The sequence below is a fragment of the Oryctolagus cuniculus genome, chromosome 1 (assembly GCF_964237555.1).
Source record: "Oryctolagus cuniculus chromosome 1, mOryCun1.1, whole genome shotgun sequence".
Lineage (NCBI taxonomy): Eukaryota > Metazoa > Chordata > Mammalia > Lagomorpha > Leporidae > Oryctolagus > Oryctolagus cuniculus.
This window is the reverse complement of record NC_091432.1, coordinates 153,903,466-153,929,546: the sequence shown is the minus strand read 5'-3', so window position 1 is coordinate 153,929,546 and position 26,081 is coordinate 153,903,466. Positions and strand designations below refer to the sequence as shown.

At 41.7% G+C, this 26,081-nt stretch overlaps 1 protein-coding gene across 1 annotated transcript; it reads right to left on the bottom strand.

Annotated features, from left to right (window-relative positions):
- Positions 1–10,016: 10,016 nt before the first annotated feature.
- On the bottom strand, positions 10,017–25,084 carry RFK (riboflavin kinase). The gene is made up of 4 exons (XM_002708243.5): positions 24,641–25,084; positions 23,659–23,810; positions 13,408–13,510; positions 10,017–12,183 (listed from the first exon to the last, which is right to left on the bottom strand). The coding sequence occupies exons 1-4, from the start codon at positions 24,720–24,722 to the stop codon at positions 12,053–12,055; spliced, it is 468 nt and encodes a 155-aa protein (XP_002708289.2). The 5' UTR covers positions 24,723–25,084; the 3' UTR covers positions 10,017–12,052.
- Positions 25,085–26,081: the final 997 nt, after the last annotated feature.

The window sequence follows — 26,081 nt, the reverse complement described above, 5'->3', positions numbered from 1 at the left end:
ATCAGACACAATAAAGTTTAACACAAAAACTGTTAAAAAGAGACAAAGAAGGGCACTATGTAATGATTAAGAGATTGATTCAACAGGAAGATATGACTATAATATACATATATGCACTCAATTCCAGGGTGCTTGGCTATTTAAAACAAATGTTAATGGATCTAAAGGGAGACACAGATTCCAGTACAATAGTAATGGGATCAACATTCCACTTCAATCAATCATCAGATCAACTAGACAGAAAATCAACAAAGAAACAACAGAGCTAATCTATACTATGGATCAAATGGACTTAACTGCTAACAACAGAACATTTCATGCCATAGTTGAAGAATACACATTCTTCTCATCAGTGCATGGAACTTTCTCTAGGATAGACCATACACTAGGCCATAAAAGCAAGTGTCAGCAAATTCAAAAACAAACTGAAATCATACCATGCATCTTTTCAGACCACTATGGAATGAAACTGAAAATTCACCATGTAAGAATCTCTATAAAACATGCAAACACATAAAAGACTAAACAATGCTCTCTTGAATTAACAGGGTCATAAAATAAATTAAAAGAGAAATTAAAAAATGCTTGGAAACAAATGAAGATGATAATACAACATGTCAAAACTTATGGGATATGGCGAAAGCCATGTTAAGAAGGAAGCTTATAACAATTAATGCCTACATCAAGAAACTGGAAAGGCATCACATAAATAAGTTATCAATGCATCTCAAGGACATAGAAAAAAAACTAACTCCCAAATTAGGAGGAAATAAATAAAATTGAAACAAAAAATTGACTAAAAAATTACTAATGATCAGTGAAATAAAGAGGTTTTTTGAAAAAATAAACAAAACTGATATACCATTGGCCCAAATAACAAAAAAAAAAAGACTCAAATCAATAAAATCAGAGATGAAAAATGATACCACAGAAATAAAAAGAATCATCAGGAATTACTACAAACAGCTTTATGCCAATAAATTGGAAAATCTGGAAGAAATTGGTATATTTCTAGACACATATAATCCACCAAAATTGAGACATGAAGACATGGAAACCCTAAAGAGACCAGTAACCAAGATGGAGATTGACACAGTAATAAAGACCCTCCCAACAAAGAAAAGCCCAGGACTGAATTGTTTAACTGCTGAATTCTATCAGACTTTTAAAGATGAACTAATTCCAATTCTCAAACTATTTAAAACAATCAAAAGAGAGGGAATCTTCTCAAATCCCTTCTATGAGGCCAGCATCAACTTAATTCCAAAACCAGCAAAAGATACAAAAATGAAAGAGAACTACTGACCAGTATCACTAATGAACATAGGCACAAAATTCCTCAACAAAATACTAGCTAATTGAATCCAACAACACATCAGAAAGATCATTCACCCAGACCAAGTGGGACTTATCCCTGGTATGCAGGGATGGTTGAACATATGCAAATCAATAAATGTGATACATCACATTAACAAATTGAAGAATAAAAACCACATGATTACCTCAATAGAGGCAGAGAGAGCATTTGATAGAATACAACATCTTTTCATGATACAAACCTTAAGCAAATTATGTATAGAAGGAGCATTCCTGGGAGTTGGCACTGTGGTGTAGTAGGTTAGAACTCTGCCTGTGGTGCCAACATCCTGTATAGGGTACTGGTTCAAATCCTGGCTACTCCACTTCTGATCCAGCTCCCTGCTGAGGGCCTGGGAAAGCAGTGGAAGATGGCCCATATGCTTGGGTCCCTGCAACCATGTGAGAAACCTGGAAGAAACTCCTGGTTCCTGGTTCCTGTCTCTTGGTTCCTGGGCTTCAGATTGGCCCAGCCCCAGCCTTGTAGCCACTTGGGGAGTGAACCAGCAGTTGAAAGACCTCATTCTCTCTCTATCTCTCCCTCTCTCTGTCTGTAACTCTGCCTCTCAAATAAATAAATAAATCTTGAAAAAAAAAAAAAAGCAGCAGCAGCAGAAGGAACATTCCTCAACACCATCAAGGCAATATATGACAAATCCACAGACAGCATCATATTGGATGGGGAAAAGTTGAAAGCAATTCCATGAAGATCTGGAACCAGACAAGGATGCACACTTTCACCACTGTTATATTCAATATAGTATTTTTTTAGCCAGAGCCATGAAGCACGAAAAAGAAATCAAAGGGATACAAATTAAAAATGAAGAAGTCATATTATCCCTGTTTGTAGATGACATGCTTCTATAAATAGGAGGAATCAAGACTCCACAACAAGACTACTGGAACTCATAAGTTTGGTATAGTTGCAGGATATAAAATTAACACACAAAAATCAATAGCCTCTGTGTATACAATGTCATAGCTCAGAAAGAACTTAAGATCAGTCCCCTTCACAATACCTACAAAAAATTTTAAAACTTTGGAATGAATTTAACCAAGGAGGTGAAAGATCTCTTCAATGAAAATTACAAAACATTAAAGAAAGAAGTAGAAGGCACAAAAAATGGAAAAATCTTCCATGTTTGCAGATTGGAAGAATTAATATCATCAAAATGTCCATACTACCAAAAGCAATTTACAGATTCAATGTGATCCCAATCAAAATATCAGACATTCTTCTCAGATCTAGAAAACACAATGCTCAAATTCATATGAAAACACAAGAGCTCCCAAATAGCTAAAGCAATCGTAAACAACAAAAACAAACACAGAAGCAACACAACATCAGTTTTCAAGACATTCTACAGGGAAGTTATAATCAAAACAGCCTGGTACTTGCACAAAACAAGACATGTAGGCCAATGGAACAGAAAAGAAACCCCAGAAATCAATCCATGCATCTACAACCAACTAATCTGTGACAAATGAGCTAAAATCAATCCCTGGAGCAAGGACAGTCTCTTCAACAGATGGTGCTAGGAAAATCAGATCTCTACATGCAGATTTATTAAGCAGGACCCCTATCTTACACTTTATACAAAATCAACTCAAAATGGATAAAAGATCTAACTCTACAACCTGATACCATCAATTTACTAGTGGAGAACATTGGGAGAACTCTCCAAGACATTGGTATAGGCAAAGACTTCTTGGACAAGACCCCAGGAGCACAGGCAATCAAAGCCAAAATTACCAAATGGGATTACATCAAGCTAAGACACTTCTGCACTGCAAAGGAAACACAGGCAAACAGAAAGGGAGAAAATATTTGCAAACTATACAACTGACAAAGGCTTAATATCCAGAATCTATAAAGAGCTCAATAAACTCAACAACAACAAAACAAACAATCCAGTTAAGGAATGGCAAAGGACATTTTTCAAAAGAGGAAATACAAATGGCCAACAGACACATGAAAAAATGCTCAGTATCACTAATCATCAAGGAAATGCAAATCAAAACCACAATGAGGTTTCACCTCACCCCAGTTAGAATGCCTCTCATACAGAAATCAACAAACAATAAATGCTGGCCAGGATGTGGGGGGAAAGGTACCCTAACCCATTGTTGGTGGGAATGTAAATTAGTAGAACCATTGTGGAAAACGTATGGAGATCCTCAGAAATCTAAATATAGACCTACCATATGACCCAGCCATCCCATTCCTGGGAATTTACCGAAATGAAATGGAATCAGCATAAGAAAGAGTTATCTGTATCCCTGATGCTTACTGCAGCTCAGTTCACAATAGCTAAGATATAGTATCAACCCAGATGCCAACAACTGATGACTGGATAAAGAAAACATTGTATAGTTACACTATGGAATACTACTCAGCCATGAAAAATAATGAAATCCTATCTTTTGCAACAAAATGGATGCAACTGGAAACCATTATGCTTAGTGAAATAAACCAGTCCCAGAAAGACAAATATCATATATTTTCCCTGATCTGTGGTGATTAATAGAGTGGGAAAAATGTAATGTATAAGAGCAAAATTGACATTTTAAGAACTGATTATTGTTACAGCCCTTGTCTCTACTGTTGAGGAACAGTGTTTTTTTCTTCTTACTTTTGCTGAATTCTTTACTTGGTGGAATGTTAATCTTATGATTATAAATTAAACTGAAAGTATGCCATTGTGAAAAATCTGAAGAGTCCGGCCATCAGCCTGAGCTCACCATGCTCCTCCCAAGCTCTCTACCCCCAGTTCAGCAGCTCGGCTTGAGTCCATCCACAGCCTCGGCCCAAACCCCACCCAGCTCACACTGTCATCTCGCAGGACCTTTAGAACTAGCCCAAGCTCTCCCTCTATCTTGGTAGCCCAGCTTTAGGTCAGACCTCCAAGCCCCTTCCCGGCACTTTGTACTACATAAACCACTAGTCTGTAAGGGAAGGTGCTCTCTCTTTGCTGGGTGTTCACTGGCAACTTGCTGCCATGCGTTCACCTGGGAGTGAGCCCCTCCTAGGATTTATTCTTCTGAATAAAACTGGTCTGGCTTTGGCTTTGTACTCTGTCTCTTCTTTCCCGACATAGTGGAACTCTGAGAGTTAGTTTTAGGTTTTGTTGGCTTCAGGAGACAGACTTAAAAACAAAAAACTTCATTCGACAGAAATACTGTTCTTAGATAGAAGCCTTCAATAAACTTGAAATACTCTCCAATCGGTAAGCAAAACAACGCCCTGGGCAATCCTTAAAAATATTGTGAAGGCTCACAAGTGCCTAAAGGGACCCTGAAATGAACTTGAAATTCTCATGAGCGACTCACAGGTTATTTCTTTACAGGGAGCCTAGCAGAGTCCACACCTGGGAATCCTGTCGATGCCCTGGAGGGCGTGGCTCCTGTAAGACACCTGACCTGCCTTCAGAACAGAGCTGGAGGTGCTGCCTTCCAGCCATATAAAATCTAGCAGCTGATGTGAAAACAGAGCACCTCGAGGGAGGGGGATGCCAGTGGGCGCATCACAACAAGCAGAAGCCCCAGTATTTCTTGACCATGGGGCCCTTTTTGTTCAGTGTAGCCTTCTGAAAACCCCATACAGGTAAGGCAATTCAAATAATTCTGCCTCAGGCAGGATGGGAAGCTGGAGAGATCCCTGTGCTGGCCTGTGAAGGCACTTCCGAGAGCCCAAGGGCTTCCTGGAGAACATTCTGAATACCATGGTTGAAGGGAATTAAAGCCACTGTGACTGAACCTTAGCCCTGAGCTACCTGCAAATAAAGGGAAACACTATGAATTATATTTTTCTGCATAAAAACAAATGGTTTTCTCAGTATGCTATATTTTCAAACAATGTGCTCAATATGGCTTTTAGATAAAGCACCTGAAAATTAAGGCCATCTCCAACTGTTAGTCTGAAAAAAGTACAATTTACTACTTGCTCTGTGTTTCGACTTCACAGATCCTCTGAAGTTGTTATGTCTAATACGGTGGCCACTAGCCACGTGGGGGATTTAAAGTACAGCAACTGACAGTGAAGAAATGCTCTACAGTGTACTGCTTCCACATTAATATTTGGGCTTGTTAAATTTAGAGATATTTTACCTGCAAAAGTGCCCTAAAATTTAACAAAAACTTACCGAGCGTGAAACCTATAAATATGATACACTGCTTAAAAACATGTTCAAGCTAATTGCTAAGAGAAGATTTTAAATGTTCTCACAACAAATAAATGCTACAAGGTTGAAAAAAAAATCACCTTTTGCTACTGAAAGACTATGTAATACTGACTGTAAAAGAAATGTATCTTATAAGCTTCCAACCTTCTCAACACCCTTTAAATATATAATTAATTTTTTAAAGACTAATTTTTATTTTCATCAAGATAGATCTGTACATAAATAATCAAATTACTCATTTTCCTCTGTTACCATAACACCCATTTCCCCTTCTTAGAAGCAGTAAATTTCAGCCTTCTTGGTTAATAACTATCTCTGTATGTCTGTGAGATGCTCATACTGCTGCTGCTTTTTTATGTTTTTGTTTTAATAACACCAGGGTTTTTCTTTTTCTTTTCTTTGAGAGGCAGAGAGCGAGCGAGTGAGCGCTCCCCCCCACTGGTTCACTCCTCAAATGTCTGCAGTGGCAGAGACTTTGCTGAGCCACAGTTGAGACCTCCATCTAGGTCTCCCCCATGTGTGGCAGGAACTCAGTCACTCAAGCCATCACTACTGGCTCCCAGGATCTGCGTTAGCAGGAAGCTACACTCAGGAGCTGGAGTCAGGTACAGAACCCAACCTCTCTGATATGGGCTACATCTTAACTGTTAGCCAAGTGCCTGCCCCAACTGCGGCTTCCTGTGTTTCCAGGTTAAGCATCGTCTGTTCGTTCCCACTGAGGATGATGAGCAGCTGTTTTCCAAACTCTTCCCTTCCATCGCTGCCACTGCACACTTCTCATCTCAATCTTCAATGTGTAACATATTTTGTTGTATAAAAATTCAGTGTTATAATTCTTATAACCATGCAAATCATAATTACAGCTGAACCATACAGAACATTATTTGTGCACCAATGAAGATAAAGCTTAATCATTTTTAAAAGTACACTATGCAACCATTACCTAGAACTAAAAACAGGCCAGTAAAACAAATATTCCCAACATACTTCATGATCCTAAGTCAGCTGTTCCTAAGAACCATATAGGTCTTTATTGCTAGACTGCTTTTGCTTATTCTGAAATTTATATAAAGAGAATCCCGGTAGTGTGTTTTTTGTCTGGTCTCTTTTGCTATTTTTTTTTTTTTTTTGCCACTCCTAGCATCTTGAATGAAAGTCTAGATCACTGATATTTCATTTTTCTTGTCTAATATAAGTATTTAAGGTGCTTTAAGCAAAGGGTTTGCTGCATTCCACAAATACTGTATTCACTCTCATTTCTCATTGTGGTATTTTTCTATCTTTAAACCTTACTGATTATCTTCTCCATGGTGTCCTTAATATATTCATTATGCCAATTCTCAGAAATAAAACATTTTATACAGTCTATGCAATAGCTGCGCGTGAAGTCATCCCATGATCAGTTTATGGTTAACAGGCATACTCCAAGATTCACCAAATTTCCATACAGGCTGAAAAGCCTCTACCCTACAGCTTTCAGGATTTTTTTATGACAATCTCTGCAATTTCCTGAGATGTAGCATTACTTTGGTTTACCATCCTTCTACCTGGCCTTTGTTACCGCCATGGAACCAAAATGGGCATTTTATCAGTTGTCAAATATGCCCATTCTAAATACACACTTGCAAGCAGGGGAAATAGGCAGCAGGAAGGCCAAAGATTTACTGAGCTGCTAGGAAACAAGCTGGGGCTCAAACTCTGTGATCCAACCTAAAAGGAAGCCAACTGTCAAAGAAACGCAGAGTCACAGCTGCAACACAAAAAGTCTGGACAGTGAATCTGGAGCTGAGACAACAGGAGGAGGACAGCAGCCACACTTAACCAGGCCTTATAGTTCATCAATTCTGCATCTAATCTGTAATTAACCAGTGCACTGAATTTTTAACTTCAGTTTGTTTCACAGCTATAAATTCTATTTTGGACAATTCCCAAATTTATCCAATTTTTATACAACTTTGTTATTTTATCATTTTTGATACTTTTCTTTACATGTTATTTCAATTTTTCTAATGTTCCCTTTATCTGCCTTCTTTGTAGTACTTATTCTAGCTTTGTTTCTGCTAACTCTTAAATAAGATAGCCTCTCCTTTGGCAGAGTAGAATTATTTCCTGTTTCTGCCTCTGAAGATCAGGCTGATTCTTCTCTACCAACCTAACACCCATTTTCCAGGTAAGAGGAGAATAAGAAAAGACTAACACTTTAGCAGGAAAGCAAAACTGCCTCATCAAGTCTAAGCAGACTTCCACCTCCATCTCCCTGACCAGCATCACATTACAGAAGGAGCACTAACCGCTAGCTTTCAAGCCTTCATAGCTGGTGAACAACAGAGTGGTAGGAATGACTGTTGACTATGTGCAATACAGGTAAATGAAGCCCATCTTACTTACTGTGCACAGGCTTGCTGACACATGTCCTGAAGATTACAGAACCCAGTTTTGGAGCGGCAGTTATGCAGGGAGCCCAAACTTATACTCTGGTAACTCTGAAAAATAATCAGAACCCTTTCTCAGAGAGAGTGGATTTTTCAGGGTACTGATGTCCTGCGAATGTGCTCCAGGTACAAAAACAGAGGCTGTTAAGGAAAGGCACTTGGTTGCAGAACTACCATTGAATGCCAAATCCTCCCTACAGCTGTCACAACACTCTACTCAGGACCTTTCACATACCTTAAAGTAACAATCTGTGGGCCGGTGCTGTGGCGTAGTGGGTAAAGCCGCTGCCTACAGTGCCAGCACCCCATATGAGTGCCAGTTCACATCTCGGCTGCTCCACTTTCGATTCAGCTCTCTGCTCGGCTTGGAAAAGCATAGAAGATGGCCCAAGTGAATTCACAGGCCTCTGAACCCGTGTGGGAGACCCAGAAGAAACTCCTGGCTCCTGGCTTCAGATCGGCATAGCTCTGGCCCTTGCGGCCAACTGGGGAGTGAACCAGCGGATGAAGAACTCTCTCTCTGCCTCTCCTACTCTCTTTCAAATAAATAAATCTTTAAAAAAAAAATAAGTATTTAACAGGCATCACTTTTCAGTTAAATTTCAACACCTATGAATAAATGTGTGTTAATTACAGAGTTCAACCAATAGTATTAACTAGAACCAAAAAAATACTAAAAGGGATAAAATATTAAATTATATATCAACAGTCAGAAGGGCTGATCAAGTCACTGTTGGAATAAGTGAGGGAGGAGATGTACAATTTGGGACATGCTCAATTGGACTTGCCCCAAATGGTGGAGTTAGAAACGTGCCAGGGGATTCCAATACAATCCCATCAAGGTGGCATGTACCAATGCCATCTCACTAGTCCAAGTGATCAGTTTCAGTTCACAAATGATCACAATGATAGGTCTAAGAGTCAAAGGGATCACACAAACAAGACTGGTGTCTGCTAATACTAACTGATAGAATCAAAAAGGGAGAGAACGATCCGACATGGGAAGCAGGATACACAGCAGACTCATAGAATGGCAGATGTCCTAAACAGCACTTTGGCCTCAGAATCAGCCCTTCAGGCATTCGGATCTGGCTGAAGAGCCCATGAGAGTATTTTAGGCATGGAAAGCCAAGACATTCTGGCAAAATAAAAAGAGAACCTAAATGAAAGATCTCTGTGAGTGAGATCCCAGTAGAAAGAACAGGGCCATCAAAGAAGGAGGTACCTTTCTCTGAAGGGAGGAGAGAACTTCCACTTTGACTATGACCTTGTCTAAATAAGATCGAAGTCAGCAAACTCAAGAGGTTTCCATAGCCTTGGAAACTCATGACTAGAGCCTAGGGAGATTTCTGATGCCATAAACAAGAGTGTCAAATTGTTAAGTCAACAACAGAAGTCATTGTGTACTTACTCCTCTCATGTGGGATCTCTGTCCTTAATGTGTTGTCCAATGTGAATTAATGCTATAACTAGTACTCAAACAGTATTTTACACTTTGTGTTTCTGTGTGGGTGCAAACTGATGAAATATTTACTTAATATATACTGAATTGATCTTCTGTATATAAAGAGAATTGAAAATGAATCTTGATGTGAATGGAACGGGAGAGGCAGCAGGAGATGGGAGGGGTGCGGGTGGGAGGGAAGTTATGCGGGGGAAAAAGCCATTGTAATCCATAAACTGTACTTTGGAAAATTATATTTACTAAATAAAAGTTTAAAAAAGTAACAATCTGCCAGGAAATTAGTTAAAAAAAAGTAAAAGAGTCAGGGTCGGACATTTGGCCTAGTAGTTAAGACACTGGTTAAGAACCTACATTCCATATCAGATTGCCTAGGTTTGATTCCCAGCTCTGCTCCCGATCTATGGTAGCAGATGATGGATCAACGCAGTCGGGTTTCCTGCCACCCACATGGGAGACTCAGACTGAGCTCCTTGCTCCGGGCTCCAGCACTGGCTGGGACACTGCAGGTATCTGGGGAGTGATCTAGCAGGTGGCAGCTCTTAAGTCTGTGTCTCTCAAACGACAACAAAAAATTCAAGTTGATGCAAAGAAAAAAAACTCAGACTTTATTTAGACAAAACAAACATAAATCTGTTTTTATGCTTTCCATATTGGTTTTTAACTGCTCATAAAGCCACTGATAATTGAAGCTAATCTCATGTTTGGAATTTCTAACATGGAAAACTGTATCTTCTAAATAGTTTTATACAACAATGAAAAAGCTCAACTGGGACGTCTGGTATAAATTCATACTACCACAAAGTTAAATAATCGATTGCCCATACTTCCCTCTTCAGCAACAGCTATACATATTTTTCTATATACTTTATAATTATTTTTATTAAAATCAATTCTCTAAATCACTTATGCAGGTTACAGAAAAATGATTTGTAGCAAGTGATCATTAAAATTACCTTCCACATAATTCTATACCTACACTCAACCATCCCTGCCACCACCAAAAATACTACTAAAGTGAACAGTGATGCAATGTAGTATTACAGGAGGCTCAGAACAATCTGTAATCTTAACTTCCTAAATATTCAATGATTTCAACTTTCTGCCCATATAAACAAAGACTCAAGTGACCAAAAATCGGAGGAAAAATGCACAGTACAAAGATCATTTAGCTAAAACTTTATTTATACCTTTCCTCAAGCTATAACCATGCTTTAATATTAAATTACATTATGCATATGCAACTACAACAGTTTAGATTTGCTCAGGAACATGTAATTGCATTAAAAAATAAATAACTTTCTAAGTATTTCATAGTTTAATTGGCCCTTAAGTAGTTTCCCTAAGGGGAAAACAGCATTTTGTGTCTTTAAGAACTAACACATACCAAAGAGCAGTTATGTGTTCATTTAAATCTTGAGGAAGTCTAATGATGAAGTTTGTTGTTGACTTTCTGAAAATGCAATGCAGATACACGCTTAATCACTGTTCATACAGTGACAGAATAGTAAACACAGACGCAATCTCTTAAGTGTACAGTTGTAGGATATTTCAAATGTAAAAAAACTGTGACACTGACAATGGCTTAAAGGAAAAAAGAACCAAAGTCCAGAAAAATGTTCCAGAACAAGAATATACACTCTTAAGAAAGGAGGCTGTCACTTGGCCTCAGTTAGGACTCTGGTTAAGACACTAACATTCTCTGGATTGTGCGCGTTCAATTCCTGGCTCTGACTCCGGATGCCGGCTTCCTGCTAATGCAGACCCTGGGAATCAGCAGGGATGGTTCACACAGTTGGGATCCTGCCACCCACGTAGCAGACCTGGATTGAGTTCTTGGCCTCTGCTTCGGCCATGGCCTAGTCTCAGCCGTTGCAGGACTCTCTCTCCATCTCTCACATAAAATAAAATTTTAGAAAAACTTTAAAAGAAAGAAGAAATAGGAGACCTCTAGATTTGAAACTCTTAATTTACTGTCTTCTGAGACAAACTGATTGGCAGAGAGTCTAAACCACTTAGAACAGAGGCAGCACTAGCCACAAATGGAAACAGGACAATGATTTGATGTCATAAAGGAAATGAGTAAAATGAAATCTCACAAAAGCTTTCATTTCTGTAATAATATATTAATGCACAAAATATCAAAAATACAAAGTCTGGATTTTCCCTTTTAGGTTTATAGTAAGCTATCAACCTTTTATTTAGTGCATTTACTTCCCTAAGCCTTCTGTTTGTCAGCATATGCCATACAATCACACAGCTGGTATCTTACCACGAGAGTTACAGTTATCATCTTAAATTAGTGACTTGTCTTTTTACTCAGACTCACAAATGTAATTTCATTTCCATTTTAAGACACTTAGTATCTTTCTAGTGGTACATTTTAATCAAAGTAATACATTAAAAAGAATCTTGATTTTTAAGTGAATCCTTTCAGCACTATAGCATGATGGGTTTAATTTAACAGCTGAAGCATAATATGTAGCTACACTGTACTGTTTAATCCACAGCTGTAGGAAAATGTTTGATTTCTGAAAAATTAACCAAGATGACACTGCATAGTTATGAACAGTGAAATGCTAGAAAACAGTGAATGAATAAATAAGGTTAATTTTTTTTCATCAGTGGCCATTCATTATTTTGTTTTTAGGAACCTGGAAGAAATTATCTTCTTTGAGTTTCAAATGTTCTGGTAAATCGAGTCGTTTCTTAGCTTCTTCAATATCACCTTGAATTGCTGAAATAAGTGATTCTGTAGAGAGAATACATCAGATAAAGCTAATGAAAAACCACAAATGTACTTTTTTATTTTTCCCTTCTTCAGCCTCTCCTAAAAATACTGCTGGCACAGGGTAGATGCCAAATAATTGTTCCATCCCTTCTTCTAGCCTTTTAACTAAAAGTCAGTAGCACACAAAACAAGTCCTTAATCTTGTAATTTCTCACAGAAAGGTACGGGCACAAACATACACTGCAAATACCAAATGGAAGAAACAGAGTCACTATCTGTTCTCTTTTAACACTGTTAAAAGAAACTTTACAGTAAGAGTCCAAACTATCACACTACTCTAATAAACAGCTGATCACATTGGTTTCCAATGTTCTCTGATTTGTTGTTTCTCACACTTCAAGCATTTTGCAAGATTAACTTCATGACGTAGGAGAGAGGCAGTCAGTCTGTTGGCTATGAACCCAGGCTTATCATGTACTACGTGATAGCTATGGTTTGGTCATCCCCCAGAATTTGTGTGCTGGAAACTTAATCCCCAAAGTCATATTTGACTGGCATCTGGAAACGGAACTTTGGGAAGAAAATCAGTCATGACAGCTTTGTCTTCATGAATGAAGTAATCCATTCATGGATTAGCAGGTTACTGAGGGAGTGGCTTGGTTCCAAAGGTGAGCCATCACTAGCACTGTTACACTGTCTCACCATGCGACTCTGTGTTACAATGCAGCAAGAAGGCACTCCCCAGAGGCAGACCAGATGCGAGTGCCACGTTTGACTTCCCAGCTGCAGAACCTTGAACAATCTAAACGTCTACTCTTTGTAAATTTCCTAGGCCATGGTGTAGCAGGGGTGGTGAAATCATTTGATCTGGCTTTGCCCAGGCAAGTGCATGTAGAACTCAAATTTCAATAAATCTAAAGCAGGCTAATTTTTAAGGTGATAATTTTTTATGGTCTGCGAATGATGCTATAAATATCCAAGTAGCCCTTTGAGAAAAAAAGTTTCCCACCCTCGAGTTACAGCAACAGAAAATGGACTAAGACAGTGACTTTGGGAAAATGACTTAACAACTCTGTGCCAATTTCCTCAGATGGTGGTTGTGGGAGATAAAGGAGCTACTTTATGTAAAGTTTTAAAACAGTGCCTAGCACAATTAAATGTTCAAATATTATCTGTCCTGCCATCATTATTGTAGTGGTTGTAGCAGCAGTAATAACATTTAAGAAGATCAAAATAAGAACTTACCTAAAGAATCAAAGTTTTTTTCTGGTCTAAGATAGCCAACAATGGCCACATTGAGGATTTCCCCATAAAAGTCCTCTTTGAAGGTATGTATGATGTGAGTTTCCTAAAAATCAAGAAATGTTGAAAAGATCACCATTAGCTCACAAAACATTTGAAATTTGAAATATTTGTTTATGGTAGGTTAATTAAAAAAAAGATTTATTTATTTATTTGAAAATCAAAGTCCAAGAGAAAGGGAGAGACAGAGAGAGAGCGCCCATCCATTGGTTCACTCCCCAGATGGCCACAACAGCCAGCCCTGGGCCAGGCTGAAGCCAGGAGCCAAGAGCTTCTTCAGGTCTCCCACAAGGGTAAGCAAAGGCCTAAGCACCTGGGCCATCCTCCATTGCTTTTCCCTGGCCATCAGCAGGGAGCTAGATCAGAAGTGAAAATGCAACTGCACACAAACCAGCACCCCCAGAGTATACTAGCATTGGCAGATGGTGGCTCTACCCTCCTAAGCCACAACGATGACCGCAATGTTGTCTTAATTTTAATGAAACAATCGGGCCAGTGCGGTGCTGTGGTATAGTGGGTAAAGCCACCATCTACAGTGCCAGCATCCCATATGGGCGCTGGTTCAAGTCCCAGCTGCTCCACTTCCAATCCAGCCTGGAAAAGCAGTAGAAACTGGCCCGGGAAAGCAGTAGAAAATGGTACAAGTCCTTGGGCATCTACAACCACGTGGGAGACGCAGAAGAGGCTCCTGGTTCCTGGCTACAGATCATCTGAGGAGTGAACCAGTGGATGGAAGATTTCTCTTTCTCTTGTCTCTGCCTCTGCCTCTCTGCGGCTCTGCCTTTCAAATAAATAAATAAATCTTTTAAAAAAATTTAATGAAACAATCTTCATTAAAATCTTAGAGACCTACGTTAAAATCTAAGTACAGTTTTTCCTGACTTCTTCCATCACCAATTCAGCCCCTAATTTACAAGTAAAGATAACTGTGAGGCAGTAGATATGCTATACCACAAATCTGGTGTCATCTGTTGTTTATACATATATTTAAAAAAAATTGACATTTCTCAAAAGAAGTTATCAGTCTTGAGCTGAAAAACTGAGCAAAGACAAAAAAGAGAGGATGAATCGAGCATCAGGAGATGTTACTAAAAGCACCTGAGGTCAAGACAAGCCTGCTTCAAATGTCCTGGTAAACCGAGTGGCTTCTGAGCTTCCTCAGTACCACCTTGGGGTACTGAAATCAGCAGAGCTGAGGACTGATGCAGAGGCAGAAGAAACAGGCAGGTTCTTGATCAGGAAGCCATGTGACACACAGGGACAGGGTGGGCTGGAGGAAAACAGCGCAGAGGGCAAAAGATGCCCCAGAATGTCTCTGGTTCAGATAAGTCATCTGAACTGTACTAGATTCCCTTACAGAACGCAGCTGCTTTCAAAAGGCAGAAAGACCAACTAAAAGACCAAATACTGAAATAAGATGGCTGGGACTGAACTACAAAGGTGTCAATGGAAACTAGCAAGTTTAAGTATAAGCAACCAGAAACACTGCCTTGATATTAGAGGCATATCTTAAAGTATGTGACTTGAGAAAATCATCTCTGAAGTGATTCTTAAAATTAAATACTTCAATATGATAAATATTTCATCATAAATCTGCTAAGAGAACAGCTAAACTGGAGTAAAAAAGCAACAAAGTAATTAAAACAAATTATGAATGGCCTATTTTTTAAAATCAAACATGGAAATCTCAATTTAATCAATGTTTCCTTCTAACCTAACATATCTGCTTTACCTGTGCCCTTAAAATATAAATCAGATCAAAAAAGGGAAGGAAATATTACATGAGAACTTTAGATTAAGGTGAGTTTTACTTACTCTTTTTTTTTTTTTTTTAAGTTTTAAGCTTTTGATTCAGTGAGAAATGCATAGGAGAGTGAGGGCCCTATCTGCGAAAGAAAGGGAAATCTGGATTCATACCAAGTACCAAGTACCAGGAGCGAGCCATGTGGAGGAGCAGGGAGGCCAGGAAGCAGGGAGCGGGTGGCCGGAAGGGGTTTTACTTACTCAAAACACTTCACAGGGCTGGGGTTGTGGCACAGCAGGTTGGGCCATGCTTGAGAAGCTGGTATCTCTTGCCAGAGTAACAGTTCAAGGCCTGGCTATTCAGCTGTGGATGCAGCTTCCTGCCAATGTGCCTGGGAAGGCAGTGGATAATGGCCCAAGTGCTGTGCCTCTGCCATTCATGTGGGAGACCTAGATGGAGTTCCTGGCTTCAGCCTGGCCCTGCCCTAGCTGTTGTGACCATTTTGGGAGTGATACTAAGGGACAGAAGGTCTTTTTGTCACTCTGACTTTCAAATAAATCTTTAAATGAAACAGAAAAAAAAAAAAAACAGCCTTGGCATATAATTTAATGGAACATATAGATTTCATGGCGCCCATTAAACAAAAAGAGCCCTGATTTAAAGAATTTATAAAAGGAAAATATTCATATTAAAAACGAGACTTTCCTTTATAATCTATGCATAGCTCTTTTCCAGCTTTACTGAATTATAATTGATAAAAACTGCTTTTAAAGTATACAATGTGATGACTTGAAATACATACACACTGAGGAGGGTTCCAAGATGGCAGAATAGCAAGAGGGCGGTCTGATCTAGGACAGGCATAATTAGCAGAAAAAAAGTGGAGAAAGCACACTCTGAGGGTCCAGCTGCAGTAGCAGGTCCTGAGAAAGCAGTGGAAACAGCCCAGACCTGTGTGGAAGGTGCAGACACACAGTAACGAGCAAGGACACAACAAAGGACCCAGCAGCTTGGATCCGGAAAAACTGCCTGCTCTGGCAAGCCAGGTGAGGTCAGACTGCACAGGCCCACGCCACTGTTGCTACAGCTGGAGAGACAGCCTAGTGGACAACACTGTCTTTGAGTGCAGCCCCAAACCCTGAGGGCAACAGGGCGACTGCTGGGTCGGGGGGTGGAAGGTGGCTGGGAGGCAGTGTGTCTCTCCCAGTCTCCCTCCCACCACTACCCTCCCCCAACAGCAACTTGCGGCCAGCTGTGGGGAGGGCTGGCACCATTTATGGACAAACACAGGTAACAGCTGCTCCAGTTCTTGTGCACGTACCCAACAACTAGCAGGGATGGTCTCTACTTTGCCAGCTGCACCCACCTGGCAATGGATGAGGGGAAGTACCACCTGCGGGGACACTTGTATGTGCCCAGCAGAATTGTGAAGCAAATAGGGATGTGGTCAGCAGGTATTATGCATGCATATGATCAATGGATTTTTTTTTTAAGATTTATTTATTTATTTGAAAGTCACAGTTACACAGAGAGAGAAGGAGAGACAGAGATAGAGGGGGGGTCCTTCATCTGCTGGTTCACTCCCCAAACGGCTGCAACGGCCGGAGCTGTGCAGATCTGATCTGATTGGAAGCCAGGAGCCTGGAGATTCTTCTGAGTCTCCAAAGCGGGTGCAGGGGCCCAAAGACATGGCCATCCTCTACTGCTTTCTCAGCCATAGCAAAGAGCTGGATTGGAAGTGGAGCAGCCAGGACTTGAACTGGCACACAAACGGGATGTCAGCACTGCAGGTGGTGGTGGCTCCACCCGCTATGCCACAGCACCTGCCCCAATCAAGGGATTTTACCAGGGGGCAGAACCCATGTCCCCCGCTGACTTTGAGTCTGGCTGGGAGGATCAGGCTCAATCCGTCAGGGCAGAATACACAGGGGCAGCAGCTCTGGGAACCCTTCAGTCTCTCTGTGGACAGGACAGACTGGTGGGGTGGACTGGACCCTCCGGACCCTCTTGTACTCTTTGAGCACGGGAGCCCTGGTTGCTGAGACTGTGAAAACACTGCCTGCGAGGAGGCAGAGTGTAGCTGGGTTTCTGGGCAAAAACTGGGTGCTGCTGTACACTCTCAGAGCTCCCTGGTTGCCTAGAGCAGCTCATTGCCGTGGGAACTGTGCTCACAGTGAGGACGGTGCAGATCATCTGTGCGGTTCAGACAGTGGTGTGGATGAGTGTGGAACACTCTGGGAGCCAACACCGGGCATTGCTCAGCTTGGAGGAGAGGAGGTGAGGGGGGTGATCATACCATTTCCCTCCTGCTGTTAACAAGAGGGATCTACCACGCTCCACCCTGGAGCACTGACCACAGCTAACTGGCCACACCCACCACACACCTCTTGGTATTCACTGAAAGTACAGACGTTCCACTAAGCCGTAGTGTCATAACTCAAAGATAAAAGCCACCAAAGGGGGGAAAAATCAACTGCACAAATGCCTAAAAAAAAAATGCAGAAATTCAAAAAACAAGAATAAGGACTGAACAGACATTTTTCAAGAGAGGAAATCCAAATGGCCAATAGACATGAAAAAATGCTCAGGATTGCTAGCCATCAAGGAAATGCAAATCAAAACCACAATGAGGTTTCACCTCACCCATTAGAATGGCTCTCACACAGAAATCAAAAAACACATGCTAGTGACTATGTGGGGAAAAGGTACCCTAATCCGCTGTCGGTGGGAATGTAAACTGGTGCAGCCACTGTGGAAGACCGTACGGAGATACCTCAGAAAGCCGAATATAGACTTAACATATGACCAAGCCATCCCACTCCCGGGAATTTACCCAAATGAAATGAATCAGGATATTAAAGAGTTGTCTATACCCTCATGTTTATTGTAGCCCAGTTTACAATAACTAAGGTATGGAATCAACCCAGGTGTCCATCAACTGAAGACTGGATCAAGAAATTATGGTAAGTATACACTATGGGAATACTACACAGTGGTAAAAAAATAAAAATGAAATCCTGTCATTTGCAACAAAATGGATGCAACTGAAAATGATTACACTTAGTGAAACAAGCCAGTCACAAAAAGAAAAATACCATATGTTCTCTATGATCTGCGGTAACTAATAGAGCACCTAAAAGGTAATCTATAGGAGTGGAACTGACACTTTGCAATGCAATGATTTTGAAGAGCCCTTGTCTTGACTGTTGAGGAACAATTTTTGTTTTGTTTTGTTTTTTGTTTTCTTTTCATACTATTTGGGGAACTCAACTTAGTGTAGGGTTAATCTTATGAGTATAAAATTAACTAAAAATACATCTTTGTAAAAAATAAAAATGAGAATGGAGAGGGAAGAAAAAGAAGGGTGAGAGGGAGGTAGAGTTGGGAAGAATCACCATGTTCCCTAATTTGTACATATGAAATGCATGAAGTTTGTATTTCTTAAATAGTAAAAAATAAATATATACATTAATCAATGATTAATCAAACTAATACATCCATTATAATACAACTCTTTATATATATATATATATATATTTTGACAGGCAGAGTGGACAGTGAGAGAGAGAGACAGAGAGAAAGGTCTTCCTTTTGCCGTTGGTTCACCCTCCAATGGCCGCCGCGGCTGGCACGCTGCGGCCGGCGCACCGCGCTGAACCGATGGCAGGAGCCAGGTGCTTCTCCTGGTCTCCCATGGGGTGCAGGGCCCAAGCACTTGGGCCATCCTCCACTGCACTCCCTGGCCACAGCAGAGAGCTGGCCTGTAAGAGGGGCAGAATCCGGTGCCCCGACTGGGACTAGAACCTGGTGTACCGGCGCCGCAAGGCGGAGGATTAGCCCAGCGAGCCGCGGCGCCGGCCTATAACACAACTCTTATAAGAACTTTGCTTTTGTTAGGTTAGTAAGCTTAAAATCACTTACACGTGAGTTGAGATCATATACTGTGGTAAGAGCACTGATTTAAGAATCTAAAGTCTACAGCTGCACACTTGGGTAACCATATAACCGACCTCTGTGGGACTCTGATTTCCCACATGTCACTGAGTGGGATGAATTAAAATATAAGTGTACTTAAAAAAGTTCAAGGAAACAAAGAAATTTAAAACTAAGTTTATTCTTGTGCAAAAAATTTGAAACCTATGCAGTTTTTTCATAATATACATTTTGTACGCATTTTCTGAATTTTCCCTTAAAAAGATGGCTCCTTGGTTTTATGAATATGAATCAATAAATTTCACTTTTCTTTTCAGTAAACATTTGAGTAAAAACGAAACCAAAATATACACGACCTTGATGCTGACAATTCCAAGTCATTATTGAGGGTAATGGTAAAGATGTCTACTCTTCCAGATCGATAGATTCAGTGCTATCCCAATCAAAATCCTAGGTTTTGGCCAGCGCCGTGGCTCACTTGGCTAATCCTCTGCCTGCGGTGCCGGCACCCTGGGTTCTAGTCATGGTCGGGGCGCCGGATTCTGTCCCGGTTGCTCCTCTTCCAGTCCAGCTCTCTGCTGTGGCCCGGGAAGGCAGTGGAGGATGGCCCAAGTGCTTGGGCCCTGCACCCGCATGGGAGACCAGGAGGAAGCACCCCGCTCATGGCTTCACATCGGCGCAGTATTGGCTGTAGCAGCCATTAGGGGAGTGAACCAACAGAAGGAAGACCTTTCTCTCTGTCTCTCTCTTTCACTGCCTAACTGCCTGTCCAAAGGAAAAAAAAAATCCTAGGTTTTTTTTTTTTAATTGTAGAAACTAACAAATAATTTTAAAATGCACATGGAAATGCTAAAATTATCTAAGTAAATCCTGAAAACAAAACTAGAGTATCTGTACAACCAGATATCAAGATCTAATATACTGCTGTGGAAATGAAGACCTTGTGATAATGGCCTAAGGTTAGACAAGCAGACCAATACTATGTAGGACTGGATACCTGGACTCTCAAATACATAAGATCACTTGGTTTATGAGCAGGGGGAACACTGGAGGGTGGGCAGCACAGATTGTCATTTTCTGAGATTTATTTATTTGAAAGGCAAAGTTAGAGAGGAAGAAGAAGAAACAGAGACCTCTTCCAACCTCTTGTTCATTCCCCAAATGGTCCCAATAGTTGGGGCTCAGTCAGGCTGGAGCTAGAAGCTAGGGACTCTATCTGGGTCTCCCACGTGGCTGGCAGGGGCCTAAGCATTTGGGTCATCCTCCACTGCTTTCTCAGGCACATTAGCAGAGAGCTGGATTGGAAATGGAGTAGTTGGGACTTGAATAGGTGCCCATATGGGAAGCTAGCATCACAGGCGGAGGCTTAATGTGCTGTGCCACGACGCTAGCCCCAGGATATTATTTTCAGTAAATGGGCTAGGTTAATTCTACATGCAGATGAGGAAAAAATAGTAATCTTTACCCTTACCACACACGACAGCATACTCACAAATGAGAAAAGTCAATTAAGCTTTTTGAAGAATACATAGATGAGTTCATGACTTTGAAGTGGGCAGAGTTGTTAAATGGATTATAAAAAGCACCAATCAATCATGAAAGAAAAATGATAACCTGGATTATATTAAGGATCACTGTTTTTCAAAGACAGTATTGAGTTTTAAAAACAAAAACACAGCAATATACAGTTCCAACAAATGAACTGGATCTATAAAATACTAAAAGCTTCTTTAAGACACAATAAGACAAAGAACACAATTTTTTGTAGGGCAAAAGACTTGAACAGGTATTTCATAGATGTCTATTACTGTCAAAGAAAAGCAAAAAGAAAAACTCTGAAATGTACGAACACTCCACCACTGTGAAATCAAATTTTTCCTAACTACTGACAAACTTCCAAGGCAATTTGTCACTGGTGCTATAGTAATATTTCTGCTGAGTAGTTAAAGAAAAGTTAGCGATGGCACAGCCTTTCATCCTCTACTTTCCTCTCTCTTTCTACAGTAAGGTATTCTTTGATCTTTAATCAACTCTTTTCCTTATCCCCTCCAACAAATAATTTTCACCATCCTACAAACTTCAGTGAAATTCTGAACAAAATGTTAAGTAATTCTGAGACACTACTATTGGCTTATACTAGCACTGAGTTTCAAGTGACATACTTCTACAAGGGCACTTCGAAAAATGCATATAAAAATGAGGCATGTTTTCACATTTTTAAATCAAAATAAGCATCTTTTGTTTATCTTTATTTTTATTTACTGGAATGACAAGAGACAGAGAGTGCCTATCTACTGGTTCACTCTTCAAATGCCCATAACAACCAGGGCTGGGCAAAGTTGAAGCCAGGAGCCTGGAACTCAATCTGGGTCTCCCATGTGCCTGGCAGGGAGCAGAGTACCTGCGGCTCTCCAAGGCAAGCGTAAGTAGGAAGCTGGAGTTGCAAGAGGAGCTAAGACTTGAACCCAGGCACTCTGCTGTGAGATGAAGGTGTCTCAAGCAGCATCTGAACCACTGCATCAAATGTCCACTCCCTAAACTTATCTTCTAATTCCATTTTTTCCAAACTTTTCAAAGTATCTTCATTTAAATAGTCAAAGAAGATGGGATTAGCATGATTGTCAATCTGTTTTCCCATACACTCCAACCAACAAAAGACTTAGCCAAATCTAACAGGTAAAACAGTTAAACTGTGTGGGTGCTGTGAGAAGAAAGTCGGATTAGAAGAGTACACCTGCAAGGTCATTTAAAAAAGAAAAGAGTTTCAATTTACCAGTAAGCACCATCCCTTTAGTAAGCATTAACTATTATTCCATCATCCTATGTTTAGGACACCTCTAAAAATTTCAACTGAGCAACAAATGTACCACTTATGGTAACTCTGAAATAAATATTATGTCATTGAAATACTTGCAGAATTGAAAATTCGGGACTTAATGCATTAACAAAGTAATTAAACAGTAAATGAGCTACACTAACTGTGGCAAGCTCAATTTCAGACCTCATTTCTACCCCATAATAGTATTATTATGAACTTGGTTTTTAAGTCCACTTTTTATTTTCTGCATGATTTAAAAATTAAATACATAAAAAATTAGTCTTTGACTTAAGATGGCTAAATTTAGGATTTTTAAAATTCACAATGAGCCTATCAGGATATAACCCCATTGCAATTCCACAGTGGAAGCCAAGAAACATCTGTATTAATCTGTTATTGGGGATACAACATATAAAGATGTAATTTGTGGGATCCATACGCTACTTAAATTGTTATGAACTCAAATTAGATTTCTTAGGGCCGGCGCTGTGGTGCACTGGGTTAACGCCCTGGCCTGAAGCGCCAGCATCCCATATGGGCACCGGTTCAAGACCCGGCTCTCCACTTCCGATCCCGCTCTCTGCTTTGGCCTGGAAAAGCAGTGTAGGATGGCCCTAGTGCTTGGGCCCCTGCACTCACATGGGAGACCTGGAAGAAGCTCCTGGCTCCTGCCTTCGGATCAGTGCAGCTCTGGCCGCTGTGGCCAATTGGGGAGTGAATCATTGGATGGAAGACCTCTCTCTCTCTATGCCTCTCCTCTCTTGGTGTAACTCTGACTTTCAAATAAATAAATAAATCTGGAAAAAAAAAAAAGACTTCTAGAATTTCAGGGTGCTAAATTTAATTCCCACAAGAGCCACAAAGAAACTATACACAAAATCCATTAAAGGAAATGAGAAAGAGGAGCAGGCATTACTGTGTGGGGAGTTGACACTTGAGATGTCTGCATGCCAGCATGGGAGTGACAGTTTGAGCCCCTTCTGCTCCACTTCCAGATCTAGCTCCTGTTAAACGTCCCTGGGAAGCAGCAGATTATGGCTCAAGTATTGGAGTCCTTGCCACCTTCATGGGTAACGCACACGGAGTTCCTGGCTCCTGTCTTTGGTCTGGGCTGGCCTAGCCCCAGCCATTGTGGTCACTCAGGAGAGAACCACTAGATCGAAGCGCTCGCCCGCTCTGTGTGCGTATGTGCGTGTGTGCGTGTGACTCTGCCTTTCAAATAAATGTTTTTTAGAAAAGGGAAATGAGAGGGAAATCAAAATATGTCTTTACAAAAAAATCAAGACAAAAGGCAGTAATTAAAGAAACGAAGGGCAAAAAGTTAAAGGTATACAGAACAATTAATGTAATACAGGGCGTCACCCTTTATAAGTTATTACTCTAAAAGGATTAAACACTCCAATAAGAAGGGAGTGATTACCAAAATGGATTTAAACCATGACCCAACTATTTGAAGTCTACAAGAAAATCACGTTAGATCCAAGGGACAAATAGTTGAAAGTAAAACGAGGGGAAAAAGATATTACATTCAAATAGTAACCAAATACTTCACTTTTAAATCCTTCAAGTATGCTGCCAAAATTTCTACAATTTTAACTATATTGAAACTACCACTGATGAACACTGTTGTGCATGAAATACTGTGTATTACTTAAACCACCATTGCATTGTCAGTGACAGAGCAAAGTACAGTTCTTACCATGGACTTCTTTACATTCTTGTAGTATGGGTTCCAGCCTATGCTCACCACCATCTTATGGACATCTCCACTTCCAACGCTGGCCCAGCCATAATAAATGCCGGTGGAGAAATCGGCCGGAAGGCTGTCTACGACTTGTTCAGGGAAGTTAGCTAAACAACAGAAGTAAATATTCTGGTGTTACAAGTTTCACACTAAATGTCTGTAAAAATCACATGCAGGGCTCGTCTCAACCACGACACTCCCAAAATTCCCAGGACCCTGTGTTTACCAATCCCATCCTTCCATATTGTGGCTGGTATTTCTTTCTCCTCTTCATCTGGACAGGCCAGGAATGAGATACAAAGTGTATAAATCTCAATCGCTCTCTCTCTCAGACAAACAAAGAAAAGGTGCAAAACAAACATATTTCTTTTAGACCTGGTCTTTCCTAAGTGGGTTACGAATCACTTAAAAAGATTAGTTTCAAAGTATTACAAGCCTAAGCCCGAACTTCAGAGACAGCCCTAGCCTGTATTGTTAAGAATAAATTAAGCAATCAAGGTTTCATTACTAAATCCCATGAAAAGAGCGACTTGGCTCTCCTTCAACTACCTGTGTGACCACTTGGACACTATACAATAGCAGATTTTGAGAAACGAACTTTAACATCGCCTTGAAAGTTCAGCCCATCTGGCCCACATCACATTTCTAATGAGCAAGACAAGTGCCACGCTTGGCCACCTCGACCCTGGGTGGGCAAGGAGGCATAAGACCCTGCGATACCTCTCCAGCTTCCGGCCCCCAGCCCCTCTCAGCCTTGGTCCCCAGTGAGCTCAGAGCCAAGGGGCAGAGAGGAGCTCTCTCAACCCGAGCAAAGGGCGGCAGGGCATCGGGGCAGAGAGGGTACTGCCTCCGGCCTGGGGGGCCCACGACCCTGTCCCGACTCACGTCTCTCCCCCGCGTGACCAGGCCTGGGGGCTCCGCTCCGCCCCGCGCTCACCTGTGGGGATGCCCAGCTGCTTGGAGCCGCGGCCGAAGCCCCGCACCACTTGGCCCCGGCAGAAGTACGGCAGGTGCCTCATGACGCCGTCCACTCGGGGCTCGGGCTGGGGGCCGGTCCGCGCGTCCGGCGGAGCCGCCGTGGAGGCGGTGCCCGGATCCCCCGGACCAGCCGGCGGACACGGGCGGGGGCTCTGCCGGCCGGCCGGGTAGGTGCACCACCGGCCGGGAGGCACCGACGACACGCCGCGGTGGGTCCCTCGCGTCGCTGACCCAACAGAAGAGCCAAGCGACTCAGGCACTGCGTCTCCGCCGCGAGAGCTGCCGCAACGGCAGAAGTAAGCGCGGGTGTGACCGCCCGACCGCGCAAGAAGACTCAAAACCTGGCCCCCGCGCCGCCGGCACACGCACACTTCCTCTGCAGAACCGCTGTGCCCGCTCGGCTTCCGTAGTCCGCCCCGCCGTGGCCCCGCCCCGCCGTGGCCCCGCCCCCAGCTCGCTCCCTTCCGCCCCGTCTCCGGCTTCCTTCTGCTTCCCGCTTCCAGACGCCGTTGGAGGAACCGCATTTTCAGCCAGAGCACTGCGAAAGTACCGTTCCTAGTCCTCGATGTTTCTTTTGTTTCCCAGCTTTTCATTACAAACCTGATGCCAAAGCAAGATACTCTTTGAGCTGCTGAGCACCCGCTAGGTTGACCGTCCGTGATCATTGGCTCCATTCGCTCCTTAAACATTTATTAAAACTCCAAACTAGCCAGCTCGAAGGCCACCTCTTTCTAGAGGAAGCCCAGGCCGCTGTCCACGGTGTGAGTTTCACGAGTGCAAGCTCCGGGGAGCCGTCCCCACGGTTAAGCGGAGCCCTGTGGCAGACGGAGGGTATCGGCGCTGCGTTCTTCCTTGAGATGCGGCCGCTGCCGGCTCCCCCGCTTCCGATGCCTCCTAGAGAATTCAATAAGGCCAATAAAAGGCGTGATCGCCACTGCAGTGCAGGTGCAGGCCTGTGACCCTTGGAACTAACTGATTACCTCCAGAAGTAGCTCGAAGATAATTCATAAGGGAAGGCGTGTAGGGAAGCGAGCGGCGGCTTCAGAGCACCCGGCTCCAGGCCCTCTGCTTTCAACCCAGCATGCCTGCATTGTGCAGCCTGGGAGGACCGGAGTTCGGCCTGGCTCACTCCTGGCTGTTGGAGGCATTTGGAGAGGGAACCAACGGTTGGAAGAGCTCTTTCTCTTCTGCGTTTCCATCACATTGGCTTTTAAATAAACTTTTTAAAAAACCTTAAAAAGATAAGTCACAAGGTAATCATTATACATTGTACAAGGATATAACAAAGTGCATGCTTCTTACCTCTCACAAATGATCATTTTCTCTATAAGTTTGTGTGAAATTAAAAATTTTTTTAAATTTATTTTATTTGAGAGGCAAAGAGATAAATAGGCAAACAG

Bases quoted from the DNA above. Each gene is read 5' to 3' on its own strand.
- RFK (XM_002708243.5), bottom strand. From the start codon at position 24,722: ATGAGGCACCTGCCGTACTTCTGCCGGGGCCAAGTGGTGCGGGGCTTC. The intron at 23,811-24,640 runs GTGAGCGCGGGG...TCTGTTGTTTAG, and splicing joins GCAGCTGGGCATCCCCACAG to CTAACTTCCCTGAACAAGTC. The intron at 12,184-13,407 runs GTAAGTTCTTAT...TTCTCTCTACAG, and splicing joins AAAAAACTTTGATTCTTTAG to AATCACTTATTTCAGCAATT.